Raw genomic sequence first — 22756 nt, forward strand, 5'->3', positions numbered from 1 at the left:
AAGACGCATCCTTGCCTAACCCCTCTCGCAATCGGTATATTATTTGTTTCTATATCGTTCACCTTTACTACACCTTTTACTACTTTTATTAAAATCGTTCATTAATAGAAAATCATTCATTAATAGGGGTCATTAATCAATGATTTTGAGGGTGTTAAAATTAATCATAAATGGATGGTCGACGGAAATTAGTTATTTAACCAACAAGTGTAATAATAAGGGCGATTAACAATCGAGATATTTTAACGTTAATGTTCGAGATTGTTAATCGCCATTTTAATTCGCGAGTTCGTTACTTTTTCGTCGACCGTACTTTTCAAAAATAAAGATATCTTAGTTTAAATTTTTATTTACTTAACGATAAACAACAATTTTTTTACCTTTCATTTTTTTATTCAAAGTTAAATTTTCATTAGTGGTAGTTTTATTATTGTAAACATTAATATTCGAAATAGTACAATTACTGAAATTAGAGGAAGGTATTGATAAATGTTGAACAGATGCCAGTAGGAAAAAGAACAAGAGGAAGACCGAAACTGAGATACTTAGAACAAATAGAAAATGATATAACAACCTTAAAAATAAAAAACTGGAGAAAAAAAGCACGAAACAGATCAGAATGGAGAAGAATCCTGGAACAGGCCAAGACCCAAAAAGGGTTGTCGAGCCAGTGATGATGATGATGATTGATAAATGTTATCATGTTATCATTTTTGTTATAAATATTTTTTTCTTCATAGTTTAGCCGCGACAAAATAAAACCAAAGGTTTGATGCATCCTGTATATACTCCAACGATCTATTATACATAAACTACATAAAATTTAAATAGTATATATAGAATAATAGAAAATATATTACTTAATAATTTTTAGTAATACTTAGTACTTAGTGATTTGGTAACCTAATTACTTTTCAGGTTCTTTTGGCAATTGGCGGATGGGCATTTGGCTCCACTCCATTCAAAGAACTAACAGGAAATGTTTTCAGATCAAATCAGTTTGTTTATGATGCAATTGACTTTTTGAGGGAGTATAAATTTAATGGTTTAGATGTTGATTGGGAATATCCAAGGGGCGCCGACGACCGAGTTGCTTATGTTAATTTGTTAAAAGAACTGAGAGTAGCCTTTGAAGGTAAATATAATATTTTAAATTATTTAATTAATTTAGGTAACAATTGATATTATACAACCTGATATAAAATGGATTTAAGTACTTTTTTCTTTTTGGGGAGGTTTAATCTTCTAAAAGACCATCTGGGATCAGGTGTCAGCCTTTACCCAGGTGTGTCGGATTCAATCTCTCACGCTTTACCGCGTAACGAGACCGCCTACCGACTAAACCACCCCCTCTTTCTCCGGCCGACGGGCTCGGAACCGCTCTTAGCGAGCATATCCGGCCTGTCAGCTTTACTCTTAACTTCCCTCTGGCACTCTTCGCGTGCATTACATGGCTTTGATGGCCTCCCCCACTCCCATAAGGCCCGCGCCAGAAGACTGGCTGGTGAAGCTACCGTCCTGCTCAATCGTTATGCCGGCGAGACAGCCGGGTTGCCCCCCTTCCACATAGGACTAACGAGTAGAACCAGTTGACAATTAACAGTAACACCATTCATTCTAGGTCCATCAATTCAGACCCGCATTCATAAGCTCATTCACTAATTTTCGGGGCGTCGGGACATCCAACGGGATTGGATGTAGAAACTTTTCTTCCGTCCCATGTCCCACGGCCCCTGCAATGAAATAAAACATTTTTAAAAACAATAAATAAATATAGCGGTCATCCCACCTGAAGCCGCCTCTCTTTCTCTTCTTTGTGCTTGATGGTTTTTGTAAGAAAAGTAATGATCAGTTCGAAATCGAGCTTGCTGTCGATGGCTCTATCGATCAGCTCGCGAGGCTCACCTAGAGGAGATCCCAGGCTCAGCTGCAGTTCGTTTCGCCCCGCGTGGTATGCAGGGCAGTCGAACACAACATGCCGCGCATCATCCACCACTCCACACTCAGGACATAGATCGTCTCCGGACCTCTCTATTCTATGGGTGTATTTCCGAAACGATTCATGCCCCGTCAGAAATTGCGTGAAGTAGTAGTTGACGCGCCGATGCCGACACCCATACCACCTCACTACATCCGGGATCAGGGACCTCGTCCAGGCCGCCTTTCCGACGTCGGCTGCCCATTCCGTAAGGCAATAGTAGATACAGTTCTGTACGCGCTGTACACCCAGGGGGTGATCAGGGGTTTCCTTTGAGCACTAAAAAGAATGTCCATATATTTCTTCATCTGGAGGACCTCGTGCCACACGTACTTGAGTGTCCTTTGGGGTTTTATTTCGGAGCCTTGATATTTTAAAACTATGTCATCCCTTTTCCTTGGTCCTCTCAAAATTATTATTTCTGTCTTGTCTAATGCTAATTTTAAGTCGTTCTTCTCGATCCCGCGGTCGTGTTTATTGCTTTATTTACCTTTTCTGTTATGCCAAAATTCATATCATCCTCAACCAATAGGGCTAGATCGTCTGCGTATGCTATCGCTTTGACTTCTTTTCTCTGCTGGTGAATTTCTAGTACCCCATTGTATAACATGTTCTAGAGTAAGGGTCCTAGGACTGACCCCTGGGGTACTCCCGCGGCCATTTGTTTCTTTTTCTTCTTGGATAGGCAAACGGATCGTTCAGAAAAGTAGTCCTTTATTATGTTGGACATATATTCCGGAGCCCCACTTTCGACTACTCGGTCTACTATGAGGCCCCAGTTGGCTGAATTAAAAGCATTTTTTTATGTCCAACAGAACAAGAACTACCCATATTTTCTTGCTTAATTTGGCCGCGTCCCTTAACCTGGTTGCGGCGTCGATTGTCGATCTGCCTTTTCTAAATCCGTACTGTTGGTTGGATAAGACTGTCTCATCTTCCAACATACCTTCCAGCCTCTTCTTGATAATTCTTTTGTAGAACTTACCAAGGCAGCCCAGAATGCATATTGGCCGATAAGAGGTTTCCCAGGCTTTAAGAATAGAATTAAGTTCGCCTCCTTCAAGTCCCTGGGAAACTCTTGTTTCTGCAGTAGATCATTAAATATTCTTCTGATCAAACCTGGTTTCTCAGTTGCTATTATCTTTATTGTCTCTGGTGGCAACTCGTCAGGGCCGGGAGCTTTCCCTGTCTTCGTATCCTGACCAGCGGTTTGCACCTCCTCTTCTGTGAACTCCTCTATCATGATTGGGAAAACCTTGGTGAAATCTTGCTGGTCTTCGTCGAGTCTATATGGGGCCATTTTTGGTCTCTTGTGGACATGTCGTCGGTGCATCTTAGAATTTGTGTAGAGCTTTCTATGATCATCTTGTTGGTTCTAATTTTCTTAATCGCTCTGTCCAGTGCTATATTAAAAAGTGTTGTAGACAGGTTTTAACCTTGTCGAAGTCCTACTTCTATATTAATAGTTTCTGTGTTTCTCTCGTCTGTTATAATCGAATCAGTTTTGCTGGTATGTTCATGTTTTGCATTTGGAGTAAGAGTTTGTGTCTATTTACAGAGTCAAAGATATGCCGAAAGTTTATAAGTAGTAGGTGTAAATTTATGTCACGTTCGTAACACTTTTCAATCAGTTGTGTTAGTAGGCGAATAGCGTCTATTGTCGATATTCCTTTATAATAAAGTTATTATAACGCTCTAGAAACCTTAAGATATTCGAAATTAGTCATGAATAAAATTTGTATAACTCAAAGTATTTTAATTATTATTCAATTATTTTAGGCGAAGCTAAATCCAGTGGTCAGCCTAGGTTGCTACTAACGGCTGCAGTACCTGCATCATTTGAAGCTATTGCAGCAGGATACGATGTTCCGGAAATTTCCAAATATTTAGATTTTATTAATGTTATGACTTATGATTTTCATGGCCAATGGGAAAGAACTGTAGGCCATAATGCTCCATTATTTCCGTTAGAAAGTGCTTCAAAGTATCAAAAAAAATTAACTGTGGTAAGTACGTAATATTACAAAAAAATCATTGCATAACAATCAATTTAAAGAATTAACAGGAAATTTAATTAAATCAATTTGTTTATGATGCAATTGACTTCTTAACCCTGAAAGATCACACCTCCCTGAACCTAATAATCTAAACCTGTGGTTCAATTAAAGCCATTCAGAAAGATTTCAGAGGTAATCTTCAATTATTAATTGTTTTTTCTTTCTAATGGGGATTTACGAGACAAAATAGCACCATTGCATTTATATCATCAAGCATATTAAAAAAAATTCTTACTGGCGATCGTCTGGATTTTTTTTGATGCAGTATAAGAATGACATAGTTGGTCAAACGTATCTCTACCTCTACCTTATGATTCATTATAAGTGTGTATAAGGTTTGGTTTTCCTCTAACAGCATTTAACGAATTATCGAGACGTAATGTTGATAGCAAAAAAACAACTTTTTTGGGCTTTGAAGTGTATGAGAGGATAGTTTTATTTACATCGAGTGTACTCAAGAGAGTTAGTTTAGATTGTCTCATCATGTGATCATCCAGAGGTACTGAGGTAAACCAGTTATCAACTGTTATATTTTGGTTGGTTCCATGTATTGGTTCCGACAATTTTCGAACGTAAAGCTAGCACTGACTCAATATTCTGTGTTTAGGCTTTTCCAATATATGGAATAGCGTTTATCATACTTTTAGAGTCATCATCTTTCATTCATCATCATTATATTTATTCCCTATTTGTCAGGCTTACTACTCATATAAGTTTTAAATGTGCAATTTCCCCTGAATCCTACGAGATTTTTATCGATAGTACAAACCTCAAAAAAAGTGCAGTTGCTTATAAAGATTTTCCATACTTCGCGTATGGTCGCAAATTTATCCGCTTTTTTTATTGCTCTAGTTTCTTCATCATTAAATATTAGGCATACAGGTAGAAATTCAAACTTCTGCTGCGACATCATAGGGACCAAAGTTCATCAACGTTAGAGCTAGAAACATGTAATGCACCAGATAAAGGTTTTCACTTCTGTTTAACTTGTTAATCTGATGTAATTTTGCACAGCGATACGTTCAATTTTGCGAATGATTTCTTCATTTGTATAAAGGACGATAATATCTAACAATTGTTCAATAAACAGTAAGTTCCAGGCATTTTCAGGGGACTGAAGTATTCTGGCTTTTCCCTTGGAGCCTGATAAATGCGTAACAATATTTCTGGCTGCTATACGACTACGCCTTAAGGGTTGTTCTGCAGACCAACAATGTCCTTTTTTCAGGTAAAGTTACAATATTTCTAATTGGTTCATGATGTACTTCACTATCACTTTCATCAGTATCGGTATTGTAGTTTTATCTTTGACATAATCCTCGTCAGATTCGGAATCGGTACCAATGATATCTTCACCATCATCCTGGTTGTTTTCATTAGCAAATCAATTTTCGACTTCCCTTTCTCTTTCAGCTTGGGTTAACGGACGAGGTTTTTCCAAGTTTTCTCTCCGGCTACATGAAGCTATTTTACTAAAAAATAATTATAAGAAAAATTAATAAAGTATCACAAATCTAACACATGGGTGCTACATACCCTAGAGCGTATTCAATAATTTTTAGTGATTGGATATGTTGATCAAATGAGACCAACTACAGACTCGTCCTTAGCTGACTACAGACTTAATTTACATGAAGCGGCATTAACATTGAATGGCTGCTGCGCATGCTACATTAACACCTTGACTGCGTAATGGAAAATCTGTACTTTGTCCTTCTCTGCGTTACATATCGCCGGCGATATGTAAGTACACTTAAGTTTTGTGCGTTAATGCCGGGGATATGTAAGTAAAGTGACATATTTTGACATCTCTAAGCAAAAGTATCTAATTTTATCTATCGAAAATAATAAATTATGGAACCAAAATAAATTAACTTTATTCTGCTTTCTTCGTAGCTCAATACATATCAAAATAAACGTGTACCACAAGAAAATAATAACAAACGAAATATGATTTTTTTTAAGATATACCTAACTATTCTAAAAAAAAAGTTACTCATGGTGTTTATTAAAACAAGATAAGCAAAATCCAGGCATATTTGGACAATTATTACAAAAACTTGTTACACGGCGAACTTTTTTGTCAGCTTTTCTGCTGTTTAAAGTTGTTCGTAGTGTTTGGTAACATCCTTTACATGTTCTCCTCTTTTTTCGACCTGGACCATCAGGTTTTACAAACGTATGACCTCTTTTTCTCATACTATTTACAGAGTGTTGTACTATTTCATCAGATACTGCAAGATTTTCAGCTAACTGTTTTCTGAATTCCAAAATTCCAATCTTAGTTTGGGCAACCATATTGTAGACCACCCATGCGTTAACATGATGTACCCAAAATTAATTCAAACATGACTTTTCTACAATTAGCAATGTAAAATGCTGAACAATTTGACAAACTCTCTAACTTACCTATACCACGTCAGAGATTTTCTAACTGATCTATGGTAAGAAGATATTCGATCACTAAATTCTACCCCTTTTTTAGCTTTGTTATAGTCGATGACGCACTGTGGTTTCGAAATTTCATCACCTTGTCTATTACGTTTTCCTAAAATAGTAAAAATTGTAAGGTATTTATTATCAATAAAATATGCTGCATTACCAGTGGCAGTTAATGTCGCATAATGACTAGGATCACTGGATATCATGGTCGTTTATCAAACCATTTTATTATTTTTACTTCATTAAATTCTTGTCAAATAACCTGTCCCCTTTTTAGCTTTTCACATGTTTCTTTCGGTATTCCTCTCCTATTGCTCCTCAACGTTCCACAATAAATCATTTTTTCCTTATATAAATCTTCGACTAGCGGTATGCTTGAGTAAAAATTATCTCCATAAATGATCCTCTCCTCTTTTGGCTCCACTATTTTCAAAAGTTCTTTTACTATTGCATACGAATGACCTTGTGTTGCAGATGTATCTCCCTTTCCAGCATACCTATTTATATTAAAAGTATATTCATTTGGAGAACATAGTTTGTATGACATTTGTAAGGGATGTATTGCCTAAAATGTAGTATACCCCTAAAAGGCATCATTGTCTCATCAATAGTTAGTACCCTTCCAGCGTTTAGAATATTATTATATTCTTTTACTAAAATGTTTAATATGTTTCGAATTTTGCTTAGTCTATCACCAGGTGGTGCATCCTCATTATTGGCAAAACGTATGAATTTTAAAACTAGCAAGAATCTGTCACGACGCATTGTTGAGGCTATAAACTCGTTGGAACATTTTATCTTTTGACCAATAAGAGTTTATGAATAGCACCTTTGTAATCCCCATAACAATAAGAATAGCGAAAAACTTACGAATTTCATTTATATCTGTATCACTCCAATTTTTAACTCTTGACTTCTCGACATGTCCTTTGTTTATTTGTTGAGTGGCATAACGATTAGTTTCTGTGACAATAATGTCGAGAACTTCATTGTTTATGAAATATTTAACAGTATCAGCAGGGCCTGTAATTTCGGTTAGATCTATGTTAGCATTAATTTTACAATTCTCAATATACGTCTCAAACGGATAAGGGGTAATTGTTGTATTTTTCCAAACAAAGAAGAAGAAATATTCTCCGAAACATGTGTAATTTCATCCTCAATATCAGACTCCGAGCTCTTATCAGTCTCTGATTGTACTCGTATACCAGTAGCTTGTTCTTGTTCGTCAGAAAACGCATTTTCGTAAAGCGATGGATCAAAAGTACGATCTAATACAAAATTGTCATTATCAAGGGGATCAAAATCTGATGAATATACTTCTCGTTCTAAATTAACTTGTTCGGCAATATTTGTTCGCGATGATGCTAACAATTTGTCCACTCTGGGTTGAAAATCTGATGAAGATTCTTGGCCTTCCAAATCAGCTTGATCGTCATTAACTACACTTCTCCGCGATAATTCTAATATTTTTCGGGCTCTATAAACTTCCATGGCAAAGAGTAAATCACAACTTAATGCACGGGTCTAAGAACAACAATCCTGTAGTCCCCTCCAAACATGCCTATAGACACGCATGTACATATCGCCGGGGATATGTACTTTAATATCTGTGTAGTTGGTTGCAGAATTTAAAATTATATAGCTGGCTACTGAAAACAAAAATCTATTACGAAAAATAACGAAGATACGGACTTCGCACACATATGTCGGTCACCGAATTTGAGCTTAGCACAGAAATAATAGACACATACCGCTGGGGATATGTAACGCAGTCAAGGTGTTAAACTAAGTGTCTGGATGGGTATCTCACACGCAGGAATGAGATTCCAGGATTGAGGGAGTATTAATTTAATGCTTACATGTCGATTGAAAATATCTAGTGAAAGTAAATGTTATAACTCGTTTAGAGTTTGTTTATATTCGGTTATGAATTTAATATATTTTGTTTTTTATGGCCCATCTTATTTTCTTTATCATATAGGTAATTTAAGTATTTTTTCGGTGGGGTTCGGTGCGGTCAATAGTACAATAGATATTATTATATTATTAGTGATAATCGAAAAAATATTTTATTAGTTTGTTCCATAAAAACTATTGTTTAATTCTATTCACCATAAACAAGTTTACATTAAAATAGATATTTCATATATACGTAAATAATGATAATTTTTAAAGTAGGTATATTAAAATAGTTAGTAGACTTGTATTTACTCTTTCAGGATTATTCTGCAAGAGAATGGGTCAAACAAGGTGCGCCAAGAGAAAAGCTTATGATTGGTATGCCTACCTACGGTAGAAGTTTTGAATTATTAAATACAACACAATTTGACATTGGAGCTCCGGCAAGTGGTGGTGGTACCCCTGGAAAATATACTTCTGAAGCTGGATTTATGAGCTATTATGAAATTTGCGATTTTCTGCACGAAGACAATACTACTCTGGTTTGGGACAATGAACAACAAGTGCCATTTGCTTATAGAGGTAACCAATGGGTTGGATTTGATGATGAAAGGAGTTTAAAGACTAAGGTAAAACTCATTGTTAATAAAAAAAACTTGGAAGTAAATTTGAAATTAAAAAATGGTTCTGGTAACCTTTGGTATTTCACTTAATACGCACATAAATGTAATAGGTACATTTATCATGTTCAGAAATCAATGCACGTGTTGTCGGGCATGCCAATGTGTTGGTAGTAGATATCTACCTATGTTTTATAATCGAAAATAACTTTAAGGCACTATTCCCGTCTAGAATGCTAAACAATGGCACGATTTCAACAATATTTTGTGTATACATATAATATATATATATATATATATATATATATATATATATATATATATACAGAGTGAGTCATAACTATTGGGACATAGACTAAGGACAGGTTATTTGTACCAAAATATGGCTATTGGGCCAAATATGCCTTAATAAAATGTTGCTGAGAAAAAAGATACAGGGTGTTAAAGTTAATTTTTGTTTTTCGTTTTCTGCTAATAGTTTCCCTGTATATTTATAAATTGCTATCAAAATTTTACGTTTTGTCGTAGAGGGCGCCACGTGGATCATTCCTAATGATCAAATTGAGTCTAAACATTTTCTGATGAAACTTTTTAGTAATTTTTATTAGAAAATATGACGTAAAGATCATTTTTACGTAAAATTGGTACCCTTGTTGAAACATGATAATTTCAACCGTTTTTGATAAAAACGCAGTCGAACTGCTTAGAGTCTTAAAAAAGGATTTCAAATATTATTTCATTTATGAAAAGTATGCTTTGGACTGTCAGATAATTGTTGTTGGTAAATGTCATTTGTTCAGAGTAAATTATTTTTGATGTGACAGTGTAATGTAATGTTGCATTTTTTAAAAGTAATCATTACTTTTTTTGATTGAAATGCCTCGTCACAATCATTTTACTAATGAAGAAATGCGAGATATGATTTGCGTATACGCACAAGAAAATTTTTGCGGTCGCTCGGCAGCCAGAAGGTATGGAGTGTTATACGCAAACAGAAGGCAACCAAATTACAAAACTTTTGCTGATGTTTATTCAGAATACGTTGGCAAAACTGTATATAAATGCTTCCACCGTCGTGGAAGATCTGTTGGAAGTAAATTTTGAACAGGAGTGAAGTGATAAGGATGGAAGTTCTCTTTTTTTAGGATTCTAACAATACACGACTGACTTACTCCTGTTGCTGCTGATAGATGTCGTGAACTTATTTCAGGATTTTCATCTACTCGAACCAAAAGTTCATCTTCTTGATTAGGTGTGATTTTTTTCGGTCGACCACCCCGATTTTTAGTGTGAAATGACCCAGTTTCACCTAAACTACGATATATTATACGATACGCAAATCATATCTCGCATTTCTTCATTAGTAAAATGATTGTGACGAGGCATTTCAATCAAAAAAAGTAATGATTACTTTTAAAAAATGCAACATTACATTACACTGTCACATCAAAAATAATTTACTCTGAACAAATGACATTTACCAACAACAATTATCTGACAGTCCAAAGCATACTTTTCATAAATGAAATAATATTTGAAATACTTTTTTAAGACTCTAAGCAGTGCTACTGCGTTTTTATCGAAAACGGTTGAAATTATCATGTTTAAACAAGAGTACCAATTTTACTTATTTAAAAATGATGTTTACGTCATATTTTCTAATAAAAATTACTAAAAAGGTTCATCAGAAAAAGTTAAGACTCAATTTGATCATTAGGAATATGACAAAACGTAAAATTGTAAATAAAATACTATTTCTTGTCTAAGATTATGCCCCTGTGTCAATTTTGATATCGATTTATAAATATACAGGGAAACTATTAGCAAACAACGAAAAACAAAAATTAACTTTAACACGCTGTATCTTTTTTCTCAGCAACATTTTATTTAGGCATATTTTGCCCGATACCCATATTTTGGTCCAAATAACCTGTCCTTAGTCTATGTCCTAATAGTTACGACTCACCCTGTATATATATATATATATATATATATATATATATACATATATATATATATATATATATATATATATATATATATATATATATGTTACTTAAATTTTGTCCCACATTGGGGTTTTGTTATTACATTTTCATATAATAAATTTAAATAAAAATAAAATAAAATAAATTATTCCTTCCTTAACTAAGATTTAACAACTTATATTTTATTAATATTTGTCAATATCACTTTTACATAATTAAGTAATTGTTCTCTTTGATGAACTTGTTTGATAAAATTAAACTGAAATTGATTCATAGAATCTTTTCCATTACGGTCCTAAATGTTTGAACCTTTGGACTGTGGAAGTTGTATTAATCTTCACCTGTTAGCTGGCTAACTAGTGACGTCATAATATTATAATATATGATATTTTGGATTGACTTCGCATGCTTTGTTCTTTGTTGACAGATCAATCACTGTTGGGGTGAGTGGTGATTTTAACCACCTTTTCCTTTCATTGTTTGGTTTTTTAACGACAAGCTGTCAACCAAATTTATCACATTTTTTGAATATACCGCCTTATATATAGAGGTTGGTAGGTTGCCTTGCTGTTTATGTCACTTTGACCTCAAGGCCACTTCTCTTCACGTGTTTGCGTGGGTGTTAAACCTGTAAATTCATTTATCGGCGAGACTCAGTAATCTAAAGACTGGTAACTTCATTTTATCTTATTACTATTAATCTTAAATAACTTATAATGTTACCTAAAGTTAAAATTAAAATCTAATTTATTAAATAAATTTGTTGGAAGTGCATTTGTATGATCTTTTTAGTTCTTTACACTTTAAAATAAACCCTAATGTTTTTTACTTAAGTTTTTATAATAACTTTTTTATACATGTATTTTTATCACATGTTCTTTTGCTGTGCTAATTTTGTTAAATTGCAAACTATACCTAGTTTCAATTAATTATTTTATACAACGTTAACTCTGAATGTCCAGTTTCGTAAGTTTTTTCATATTTTTAACATCATTGACTGCTACATGTCTTTGTAAGGTAACACACTTTTGTTGTAACTTCTCTATGGATGTTTGGTTTCATATTGTTCTTTTTAGATGAACTGATGATGCTTTCTGAGCAGAAAGCGAAACGTCTTCAATAAATAGATGAAGTAGCCACCTTCTTTGTCTTTTATTTCTCCACTTTGACCGAAAAACCCACCACTCTTCGAGTGTACCTTAGTTTATATATATATATATATATATATATATATATATATATATATATATATATATATATATATATATATATATATATATATATATATATGTATATATATATATATATGTATATATATATATATATATATATATAATATACATAATTATTTTAAAAATTATTTATTTCAGATGGCTTGGCTTAAGGAAGAAGGTTTTGGAGGTATAATGATTTGGTCGGTCGATATGGATGATTTTAAAGGAACTTGTGGAAGTGGCAAATTTCCATTAATTAATGCTATGAGACAAGAATTAGAAGGATATAAAGTTAAACTTGAATACAGCGGTCCGTATGAGACTAGCGTCTCTTCTGGACAATATACAACGAAAAATCGTAAGTAAAGTGATTCTCGACACATTATAGAATATATTCACATTTTAAAAAAATATATATAATATAAAAAATTAACCAGAATTGTTTCTGGTTAAATGCGAATTGTTGATGAAAAATTCTACTTTTTTCTACTTTTAAAGTCCGAATTCACAATAATTCTAAAATTAAAAAAAAACCCATAACACTTCTATATCTATCTACTCTACCATATCTATATGTAAATCTAACACAATATTTTATAAATTGATATAAGGTTGAATGCTCGAATAAATGAACTTTGATCAAATAAAAGATAATTTTGAGCACAGTTTTATTAATTTAATCTTGCCCAAGTACTTTCGCTCCCTAGAGCATCTTCAAGGGCATTTCGTTAATTGCGGTATATCCAACAAGAATAAAATGTTATAAACATAAAATTAAACATCACACTACACTACACAAGAAGAAACACTTTAAAATTTTTAAAAACAGGCGAAGCTACATTATGTATGGAAACCGGAGACGGTTTAGTTTTATGTTTATAACATTTTATTCTTGTTGGATAGGCCGCAATTGACGAAATGCCCTTGAATATGCTCTAGGGAGCGAAAGTACTTAAACAAGATTAAATTAATAAAAACTGTGCTCGATATCTGCCTTTTATTTGATCAAAATTTTATAAATTGTTCTATTTTATTTGTTTTATAAGTCGTTTTTCTCTATATTTTATTATTTATTTTACATTTGCGGATCATACGAACTTCCCCGCCTTTGATTTTTATTAAAAAAATTTTCTTTTCATCTATAAATAAAAAATAATTTAAAAAAATCAAACTATACCAATTCATTATATTCCATTAAATAAAAAAACTTTCCCCGTACGTGTAACCGAATAAATAAAATCTTAATTTATTTATATAGAAAAGCACACTTGCAAATTCTAATTCTGTAACACCGTAATTTCATACTCCGTAAACGAAACATACCGGTACCTCTTTGCCTTCCTGTTTTTTTTTATAGCCCTTTTTCTATCCGAATTGTCGAATAAAGGCCTCTCCCATCATTGGTCCTGCGACTCTTTTGATATCGTCGCTCCAGTGCATTTGAGGTCTTCCTCTTGGTCTCTTCGCATCGTACGGTCGCCAGTTTCCGACTTCTTTGTTCCATCTACCATCTTCGAGACGTTTGTTGTGTTCAGCCCATTTCCATTTTAATTTAGCTGCTTGTTTCGCGGCGTCCTTTATTTTTGTTTTGTTCCGGATTGCTTCGTTCGTTTGCCGATCTATTAGTGAGATACCAAGCATCTGTCGTTCCATGGCTCGCTGAGTTTTTCGAATCTTGTCCATGTTCTTTTTTGTGAATGTCCAGGTTTGAGCTCCGTAAGTAAGAACGGGAAGGATACAACTCCCCTTACTCGTCTGCTTATTTCGGTAGTTTGGTTTTCTTTGTTTACCTTGATATTCTGACCCAGATATATGTATTCTTCTACATGTTCCACTTTTGTTCCTTGGATGGTTATCGTCGGTTGATCATCTTTATTCGACATTAGCTTAGTTTTACTCAGATTCATTTTCAGTCCTTTTTTTATGGATTCCGTATGAAGCTCATCGATCATCGTCTTCAGTTCTTTCCAGCTGTCGGCTATTAGTACTACGTCATCTGCATATCTTAGATGGTTTAAATACTTTCCGTTTATCGACAGTCCCTTCGTTTCCCAATTTAGTGATTTAAAGATGTCTTCAAGTGCGGCAGTAAATAGTTTTGGAGATATGGTGTCTCCCTGTCTTACTCCTCGCTTGATTTTTATTGACCTCGTTTTCATTCCGTTATCCATCGTGACTACCATTTCAGCGTGTTGGTATATATTATGTATTAATATCCTATATCTAGAATCTATTCTGCTGTTGACCAGTGCTTCCTCAATAGCCCATAATTCTATGCTGTCAAAAGCTTTCTCGTAGTCTATAAATGCTAAACAGATTGGTAAATTGTATTCGTTAACTTTTTCTATTAGGACCTTTAGTGTGTGAAGATGGTCACATGTACTGAACCCTTTTCTAAATCCGGTTTGCTCTACTGGTTGATATACATCGAACTTTGTTGTCAATCTGTTGCCTTCCTGTACTTGTGACAAAACTCGTGCAAATTTATGTATCGGAACATTTGTTGTTAAGATAAAAAGCAATGTGTAGATGGGACGATATACTATCACTCCACTCGCCAATTCCTGTTTTAAATTTTCTTGTTCTTCACCCCATTTCCATTTTATATTTTTCTTTAAAATAATTCCTTTTAATTGATATCCGGGATGAGCTTTTTTAAATAATTTTTCATTCCAATGAATCCCCGTAACATTCTCAAATTTGGTCAAGGATAATCTTTAATGACCCATATCCGAACTTTCGCCAAACTTATCCCATTTCGATCCAGTTTAAATCCCAAATCGATGACCTCTCTTTAAAGGAATTTACATGTTTCTATATTTAACTTTAAACAGCCATATCCATTGCTTCGAGTACAATTTTAATATGTTTTAGATGACCTTCAACATTAGGTGAAAAAATTATCAGATCATTAATATAATGTACTACAAATTCTCCATGTTTATTTAAGATATTATGTAATGCACGAACTAAAGCTGCACATGAAATATGTAAACCAGAAGGTACTACTCTAAATCGATAAACTACCTTGTCAATGAAAAACGCTGGGTAATCTCTACAATTTTCCGCAAGTGGAATCAGCCAAAAATTATGTGTTAAATCTATTTTACAGAAAATATGTTTATTTTTCCATACTAAAGTATGTTTATATTTTATGGACACCCGATTCTCTTCATTGATTAATTCTTTATAAATTCGGAACAAGTGACAAGAACAACTTTTGTATCCTCTTAATAATCCATATTTACGTCTTAATAATTCTCTTCTTCTATTTCATCCAGAGTAATCACTTCTTCTATCTCTTCCTTTACATATTTCAAAATTTTTTCTTTCTTTCCAATTCTCCTGTCCGCAATTTTCTAAATTAATTGTCTCTTCTGTCAGCTGATTTTCATAATTTCGAGACCTTTTATTCATGAAAAAAAGACGAACCGTGAGATCTGTTGTCTACTGGCATATCATGTCGGATTTTCTCTTATTCTTCATATCGTTCCATTGTTATGTGATTTATCTCTCTTCTTTGGGGACTATTGTTTACAGAAGTACTACGGTCCTCCCTGTTATGATGGTATTGCCCGCTTCTATTATTGTTGTGGTGATTTTCCGAGATTTCTCCATGTCCTACTGTTCGATTCTGATGGTAAGTGTTACCATTCCTATTTTGCCTGCGATATTCTTGATTATCCCTGAATTTATTCTATCTGAAATTACTATTAAATTGTCCTTGGGGTCTATTAAATTGGTTGTTGTTCTGGAATCTGTTTGTAGGTGGTGTTTTCTGCTCATTTTTTTCTTTTCTAGTGCTTCCCGCACCTGTAAAAATTGACATAGGCTGTCTATATTATGGTAGTTTTGTAGCTCCACATGATCTTCTATGGTTTTATCAAAATGACGCGCTATCAAATTCACCAATTGTTATTGCGAATAATTGTATTCTAGGTTTTGTGCATTGTTATTAATTTGTAAAGCGCATCTCTCTTCTTATACTCCTTTCCTTTCATTGAAGTTTCCATTTTGTAATTCATTGTTAATTATTAATTGTTTTTTTGTACCATAAATATATTTTAAAAATTTCGTCTCAAAGTCCATCCATGAGACTAACGTATTTTTCTTGCTTTCAAATTACAGAGATGCTCCATCAGTTAAATAATTTCTTATAGATTCGTTGCAATCTCTACTATAGAACGTGTTCGAAAAAATAAAAAAGTGTACTCCTCCGTGAATGGAGTATTTTATTACAAATGTCAAGGCTGAAACCTCGTCCCTACATTGTTAACCATCTCACATACTCTGATTTCTATAATTTTAAGGAGTTAGCGTCTAAAATTATGGTAAATACTAGCTGTAACAGCAACGCAAATCGAGTGAAATGGCTGCAAGTTAAATGGTTACGCTTCATAAAGACAAATCCGTGAACCAGTTTGTTTAAGTATAATGTTGCAAGTAACGATTTCTTAAAATTGAACAAATGCGACGTAGACACTAGTAAACGAACGAAAACACGTAAATCGTATGACAATGTCCATGATGTACATCTTGAGCAACAATATAGCAGTATTTTGAGAATATCTAATGCAAAAAAGCATGACCTTCTGTGCCTTTTACACGAGAAGGTATTTCCAGAAGACTACAGAGACTTTGTGGAGAAATTACCTACATCCGTAAAGGATAAAGATTCTTAGCCATCGATATATAAACAATCCTATTCTTTAAGCTTATAGATAAATTATTGGTAACACGTAGACCCTGATATATATGAAATCACATACGAGATAGAAAACTATAAACAATAAAAGATTAAACATCAGTTTAAATATTAAGCTGTAGTATTTTCTTCTTCTTCTTCTTCTTCGGCTTTTCCCATTATGAGTTCGCCGTTTTCGTCCTCCACAGCACTCTATTCTCCCAGTCACCTTCTCTGAGGTCTCTATCTATCATAGCATTTCCGACGTATGTTTTCCATCTTGTAGCATGTCTTCCTCTCCGTCTTTTTCCCGGCGGGTCCCAGTTTAATATTCTTTTACGGCCACCTATGCTCTGGCATTCTTTGTACATGCCCGTACCACTGCAGGGCGCTGTTTTCCAACTTTTTTGTAATTGAGCATTTTACTTCCATTCTGTTCCATATTTCCTCCGTTCTTATTCTATCCGCTCTTGTGATTTGTAGACATCTTCTCATAAAGTCCAGTTCAACTGTTCTTATTTTATTTCGTATTGTTGTTGTCATTGGCCATACTTCCGCTCCATATAGGGTAATATTCATCACTATGCTTTGAAAGATCTTCTTTTTGTTTTCTTTGGTTAGAGTGTTGTTCCATATCACTCCATGAAGTGCTCTTGTGGCTTGTTTTCCCCGTGCTATTTTTATTTCTATATCTTTCATACAAGTACCATCTCGGCTAATCATTGACCCTAAATACTTAAAAGCCTTACAACTCTTAATAGTCTCTTATTCTAAACTTAAGTTCAAATCTGCAACCTCGGGTCCAATACATAAGTATTCGGTCTTGCACATATTTATCTTGAGTCCCCAAAGTTCATATTTTTCCTTTAATTTCCTTATCATATATTCCATATTCTCCCTGTCTTGTGCAAAAATGACTTGATCATCTGCGAAAAGTAGTGAATGTAATATATTCTCTTGTACTGGTATGCCCATTGTTCCGCATTTTTTATACCATCTTTTCAAAGCCTGATCTATATATATGTTAAAAAGTGTAGGTGAGAGACCACATCCCTGTTTGAGGCCTTTTGTTGCGGTGATTGTTTTTGTTATTTCATTACCTAACTTTATTTGCACTTGTGTTTCTTTATACAGTCTTTGTGTTATATTCACCCATTTCTCTCTAACGCGCATTCTTCTCATTGCTTCCCATAGTTGTTTCCTGGGCACGCTATCGTATGCTTTCTCTAAGTCGATAAAGGTCATATGTGTTTCAATGTTTTTTTCTTTGTTCTTCTCAATCACCTGTCTCATAATGAATATATTATCTAAACATGATCTGGCTTTTCGGAATCCGGCTTGTTCTTCGCTATAATGGTCCATGTGTTGTTCTAGTTTTTCTTTTATAACTGATGAAAAGATTCTTGCTATTGAAGGTATTACACTGATCCCTCTGTAGTTATTTGGTGACCTTTTGTCACCTTTTTTGAAAATGGAGGACAGCTGTAGTATTTTAAAAGTAGTAAATATTAGTATAATATTTTTTTTCGAAATTAAATTTTCTTTTTTTTATTACACACTTCCTTCTTATTTTATAGCAAATGAAGTAACGTGCGAAGAGGAAGAAGGCCATATTAGTTACCATCCTGACAAAGCAGACTGCAAGATGTACTACATGTGTGAAGGTGAAAGGAAACACCATATGCCTTGTCCGGCAAATCTAGTTTTCAATCCTGACCAAAATGTTTGTGATTGGCCAGAAAACGTAGAAAGCTGTTCACAATTTACGCCAGCACCTCCTCCAAGTTAATTTAAATTAGATTGCGTGGGAGTATTCAGACTGTATCTGATAAATTAATATTAAATTTTGTTTTAGTTAAAAGAAAGCAAAGCGTTAAACATTTAGAGATATCTAATTTAAAAATTGTATATCTATTAAGCATTCGTTCTATATTATATATATATATATATATATATATATATATATATATATATATATATATATATATATATATATATATACAGGGTGAGTCACGCTCAACGGGACGGAGCCTACCGGGGAAATGGCTAAAGATATTAAAGATTCCTTTTGTAGGAATACGTAGGTCAGTACCGGCTACAAATTAAAATTTGTGAGATATATACAGGGTGTCCCAATTTGGCGTAATGATATAAACTTATACTTTTTTAAATGGAATAACCTATATTTCACTTTAATTTTGAATTCTACTGAACAAAATAATGTTACTTTATTCAACATTCCCTATACCTACCTATTTTTGACCGGTTTCGATTTATTTGGGTTTTTCTGAAAATGTACTATTCGCGAAATTAATTAATTACACAATATCGCATCAATTATAATTAACGCCTTTTTGTCAATTAATTTTCAAGTGTCCATGCTTTACATCAGAATAATTACCAATTGAAATTAATCTACAGAGTGTTCGCAATACGAAGTGTCAATGCTGTATAATAGTTTGTGTAATTACTTTCTTAACTTAAATGGGACACCCTGTATTTTACTTTAATTTTGAATTCTAATCAAAAAAATAATATTACTTTATTAAACAATCCCTATACCTATCCTTTATAATTTTCGATTAATTTGGGTTTTTTTGAATATGCACTATTCTTGAAATTAATTAATTACACTTTATTACATAAAGTTAAACAAAACACACTAGAAAAAAATTAATTTACATTAAATGTTCAAAATGGTGTCCATTTTCTTCAATACATAACCTCACTCTGTGTTCAAAATTTTGTTTTACTCTTCTTAGCATTTCTGGAGTAACTGTTGCAAACGCATTACGAATACGCGTTTTCATGTCTTCAGCGATTGTAGGTGGAGTTTGATAAACCAAACTTTTAATATATCCCCAAAAAAAAAGTCCATTGATGTTAACCCAGGTGATCTAGGGGGCCAATTGACAGCACCACCCCTACCTATCCACTTTCCGGGAAATTTTCTGTCTAAATATTCTCTAACGTTACGCGTGTAATGTGCTGGAGCACCGTCTAGCTGCAGAAACATTGTTCTTCTAAAATTTAAAGGGATATTTTGCAAAAGTATCCAAAAGTCTCTTCGTAGAAATCTTAAAAACTTTTGTCCATTTAAATGGCCATTAAAAAAATACGGTCCTATCACATGTTCTCCTATTATTTCACCATATACATTAAGGGACCATCGGTTTTGTCGATCAGTACATCTATATTCATGTTGATTTTCCGTATTATAATAGTGAAAGTTATGTCGGTTCACGAGTCCATTATTATGGAAAGTAGATTCATCAGTGAACAAAATTTTATCAAAAAAATGTTGATCTGCTCCCGTTTTGTCTAGAAACCATAAACAAAATTCTAACCTACGTTCAAAATCAGTTCCATACAAATGCTGATGCATTTGAATATGGTATGGGTGATATTGATATTTTTTAAGAATTCTGCATATACTAGTTTGGCTTACTTCAATCTCCCTGGCCATCGTCCTTGTACTTGTATTTGGATTTTCAATAACTGATTGAATAACTTCTAATTCGGTATTTTCATCTTCAGTTATCGGATTTATTAATTTTCGTTTAGTATAAACAACACTGCCAGTTTCACGAAACCTTGTTAAGACTCTGTCAAATACTTCTTTACCAGGATGACGTTTTAAGGGAAATCTCTCAGCATAGACTCTTGATGCTAACAAACTGTTTTGATCACATTCACCCAGTATTAAAATCATATTTACTCGGTCTTTAATTGAATAATCTGCCATTTCTATTTAATTGAAAGCAATACAGTTAATAGTTTGACAATTAGTTTGACAGCTAGGTACCTTTTGTTTTTTCATGGCATTCTTTATAATAATGAGCTATGTAATTAATGACATTTAATGTTCCAGGTAACATAATGCAAATAGATTTGAAGATACTAGATAATAATATAAAATTTTATAATAGTTTGATTATAATAATTGTTACAACATTCAAATACAGGGTTTTTGTTTAAGTTAGAGTAGAACTTTATGTAATAAAGTGATAAAAATTAATTAATTTCAAGAATACATAGTGCATTTTCAAAAAAACGCAAATAAATCGAAAATACTCAAAGATAGGTATAGGGATTGTTTAATAAAGTAATATTATTTTTTTAATTAGAATTCAAAATTAAAGTAAAATACAGGGTGTCCCATTTAAGTTAAGAAAGTAATTATACAAAATATGGTACAGCATTGACACTTCAGATTGCGAACACTCTGTAGATTAGTTTTAAATGGTAATTATTCTGATGTAAAGCATGGACACTTGACAATTAACTGACAAAAAGGCGTTAATTAAAATTCATGCGATATTGTGTAATTAATTAATTTCGCGAATAGTACATTTTCAGAAAAACCCAAATAAATCGAAACCGGTCAAAAATAGGTATAGGGAATGTTGAATAAAGTAACATTATTTTATTCAGTAGAATTCAAAATTAAAGTGAAATATATGTTGTTCCATTTAAAAAAGTATAAGTTTATATCATTATGCCAAATTGGGCCACCCTGTATATATATCTCACAAATTTTAATTTGTAGCCGGTACTAACCTACGTATTCCTGCAAAAGAAATTTTTAATATCTTTAGCCGTTTCCCCGGTAAACTCCGTCCCGTTGAGCGTGACTCACCCTGTATATATATATATATATATATATATATATATATATATATATATATATTTATATATATATATATATATATATATATATATATATATAATTTATATTTATTTTTTATATTCTTTCTTGGGTTTAGGTATAATAAGTAATACTAAATTTGGAACTATATTTTATTGTGCCATGAACTCAGCGCTTCGGCAGGAAACCCTTGCCTTTGTCAAAATTATAAAATGTACAAGATTAGAAACAAAATTTTTTTGTAAAATATATAAAAAACGGGTGTGGCAGTCCAGTGGTACTGCCGGTAGAAGTTATACTTATATGGGAGTCAATCTGCACAATCATTTCATATGTAATGCTATAGGTAAGAGAGAGCAGAAAGAGAAACATAATTAGGTATATAGGTATATGGTGCATCGTTTGCTGTATATAAACAACATTTGACCTGTAATAGGAGTATAGTAAATGAAGGATTGAATCAATATTTTGATCAAAATGTATATTTTTATTTTCAAGGGATAGGAACAGGCACAGGGACAGAAACATATATTCTAGCGAAAATGAACGAATTTATTCAATATGCTAACGTGGAAAAAAACTTCTCTAAACCTTAAAACTTGAATCACTAAATTTTTAGGTAACTGAAATAAACCCTAGTTTTATTAATAGCGTCTTGGCGCCATTTTGTAAGATACTTTTAAATGGGACCATGGAGAAATTAATATATTATTTGAAAGCACTTGTATAAATCATTAGGTCCCTGGATTTTTTTTATTCTTTGTGGCACCGTTTTAAAATCCCCACTTAATTGTGAAAATCTTATTAAATTAACTCTTGGTGAAAGAATAACTCTTTCTTCCCAGATGGATAACGTCACTAGTATCATATATATGCCAAAAAATCTTAATTTAAAAATAAACTCGACCTTTTTTGAGATTTATCTCCATACATATAAACATATACATAAAAGAAATTTAAAATAACAATCATTATATTTGTCCCTTTCATCTCTACGTCCATGACTACTATATGTACTAAATATTCAATGATAAATAAAATAGTTTGGAAACTTAAATAATAATGCTTTTTCCATTCTTTGATTTTTAAAACCAAAGTGACAAAAATCAGAACAGAATAATTAAAAAAATATATTCCCTTATTGGGATCCAACTCGCGACTTCTGGTTCTAAATACCGCGCTTCAACTCATTCGACCAGTAACCTTAAATGATAAGGTGGTTA

At 33.0% G+C, this 22756-nt stretch overlaps 1 protein-coding gene across 1 annotated transcript in view; it reads left to right on the forward strand.

Annotated features, from left to right (window-relative positions):
• Cht7 (chitinase 7) overlaps positions 1-18863 on the forward strand; it is a 42473-nt gene extending 23610 nt beyond the window's left edge. The window contains exons 7-11 of the mRNA XM_072536855.1: positions 919-1135; positions 3758-3984; positions 8700-9008; positions 12358-12559; positions 18463-18863. Coding sequence (XP_072392956.1) covers positions 919-1135; positions 3758-3984; positions 8700-9008; positions 12358-12559; positions 18463-18674 — 1167 coding nt within the window. The 3' untranslated portion in view covers positions 18675-18863. The remainder of the gene's footprint in view (positions 1-918; positions 1136-3757; positions 3985-8699; positions 9009-12357; positions 12560-18462) is intronic.
• The last annotated feature ends 3893 nt before the right edge of the window (positions 18864-22756 follow it).

This window comes from Diabrotica undecimpunctata, chromosome 7, assembly GCF_040954645.1.
Source record: "Diabrotica undecimpunctata isolate CICGRU chromosome 7, icDiaUnde3, whole genome shotgun sequence".
Classification (NCBI taxonomy): domain Eukaryota; kingdom Metazoa; phylum Arthropoda; class Insecta; order Coleoptera; family Chrysomelidae; genus Diabrotica; species Diabrotica undecimpunctata.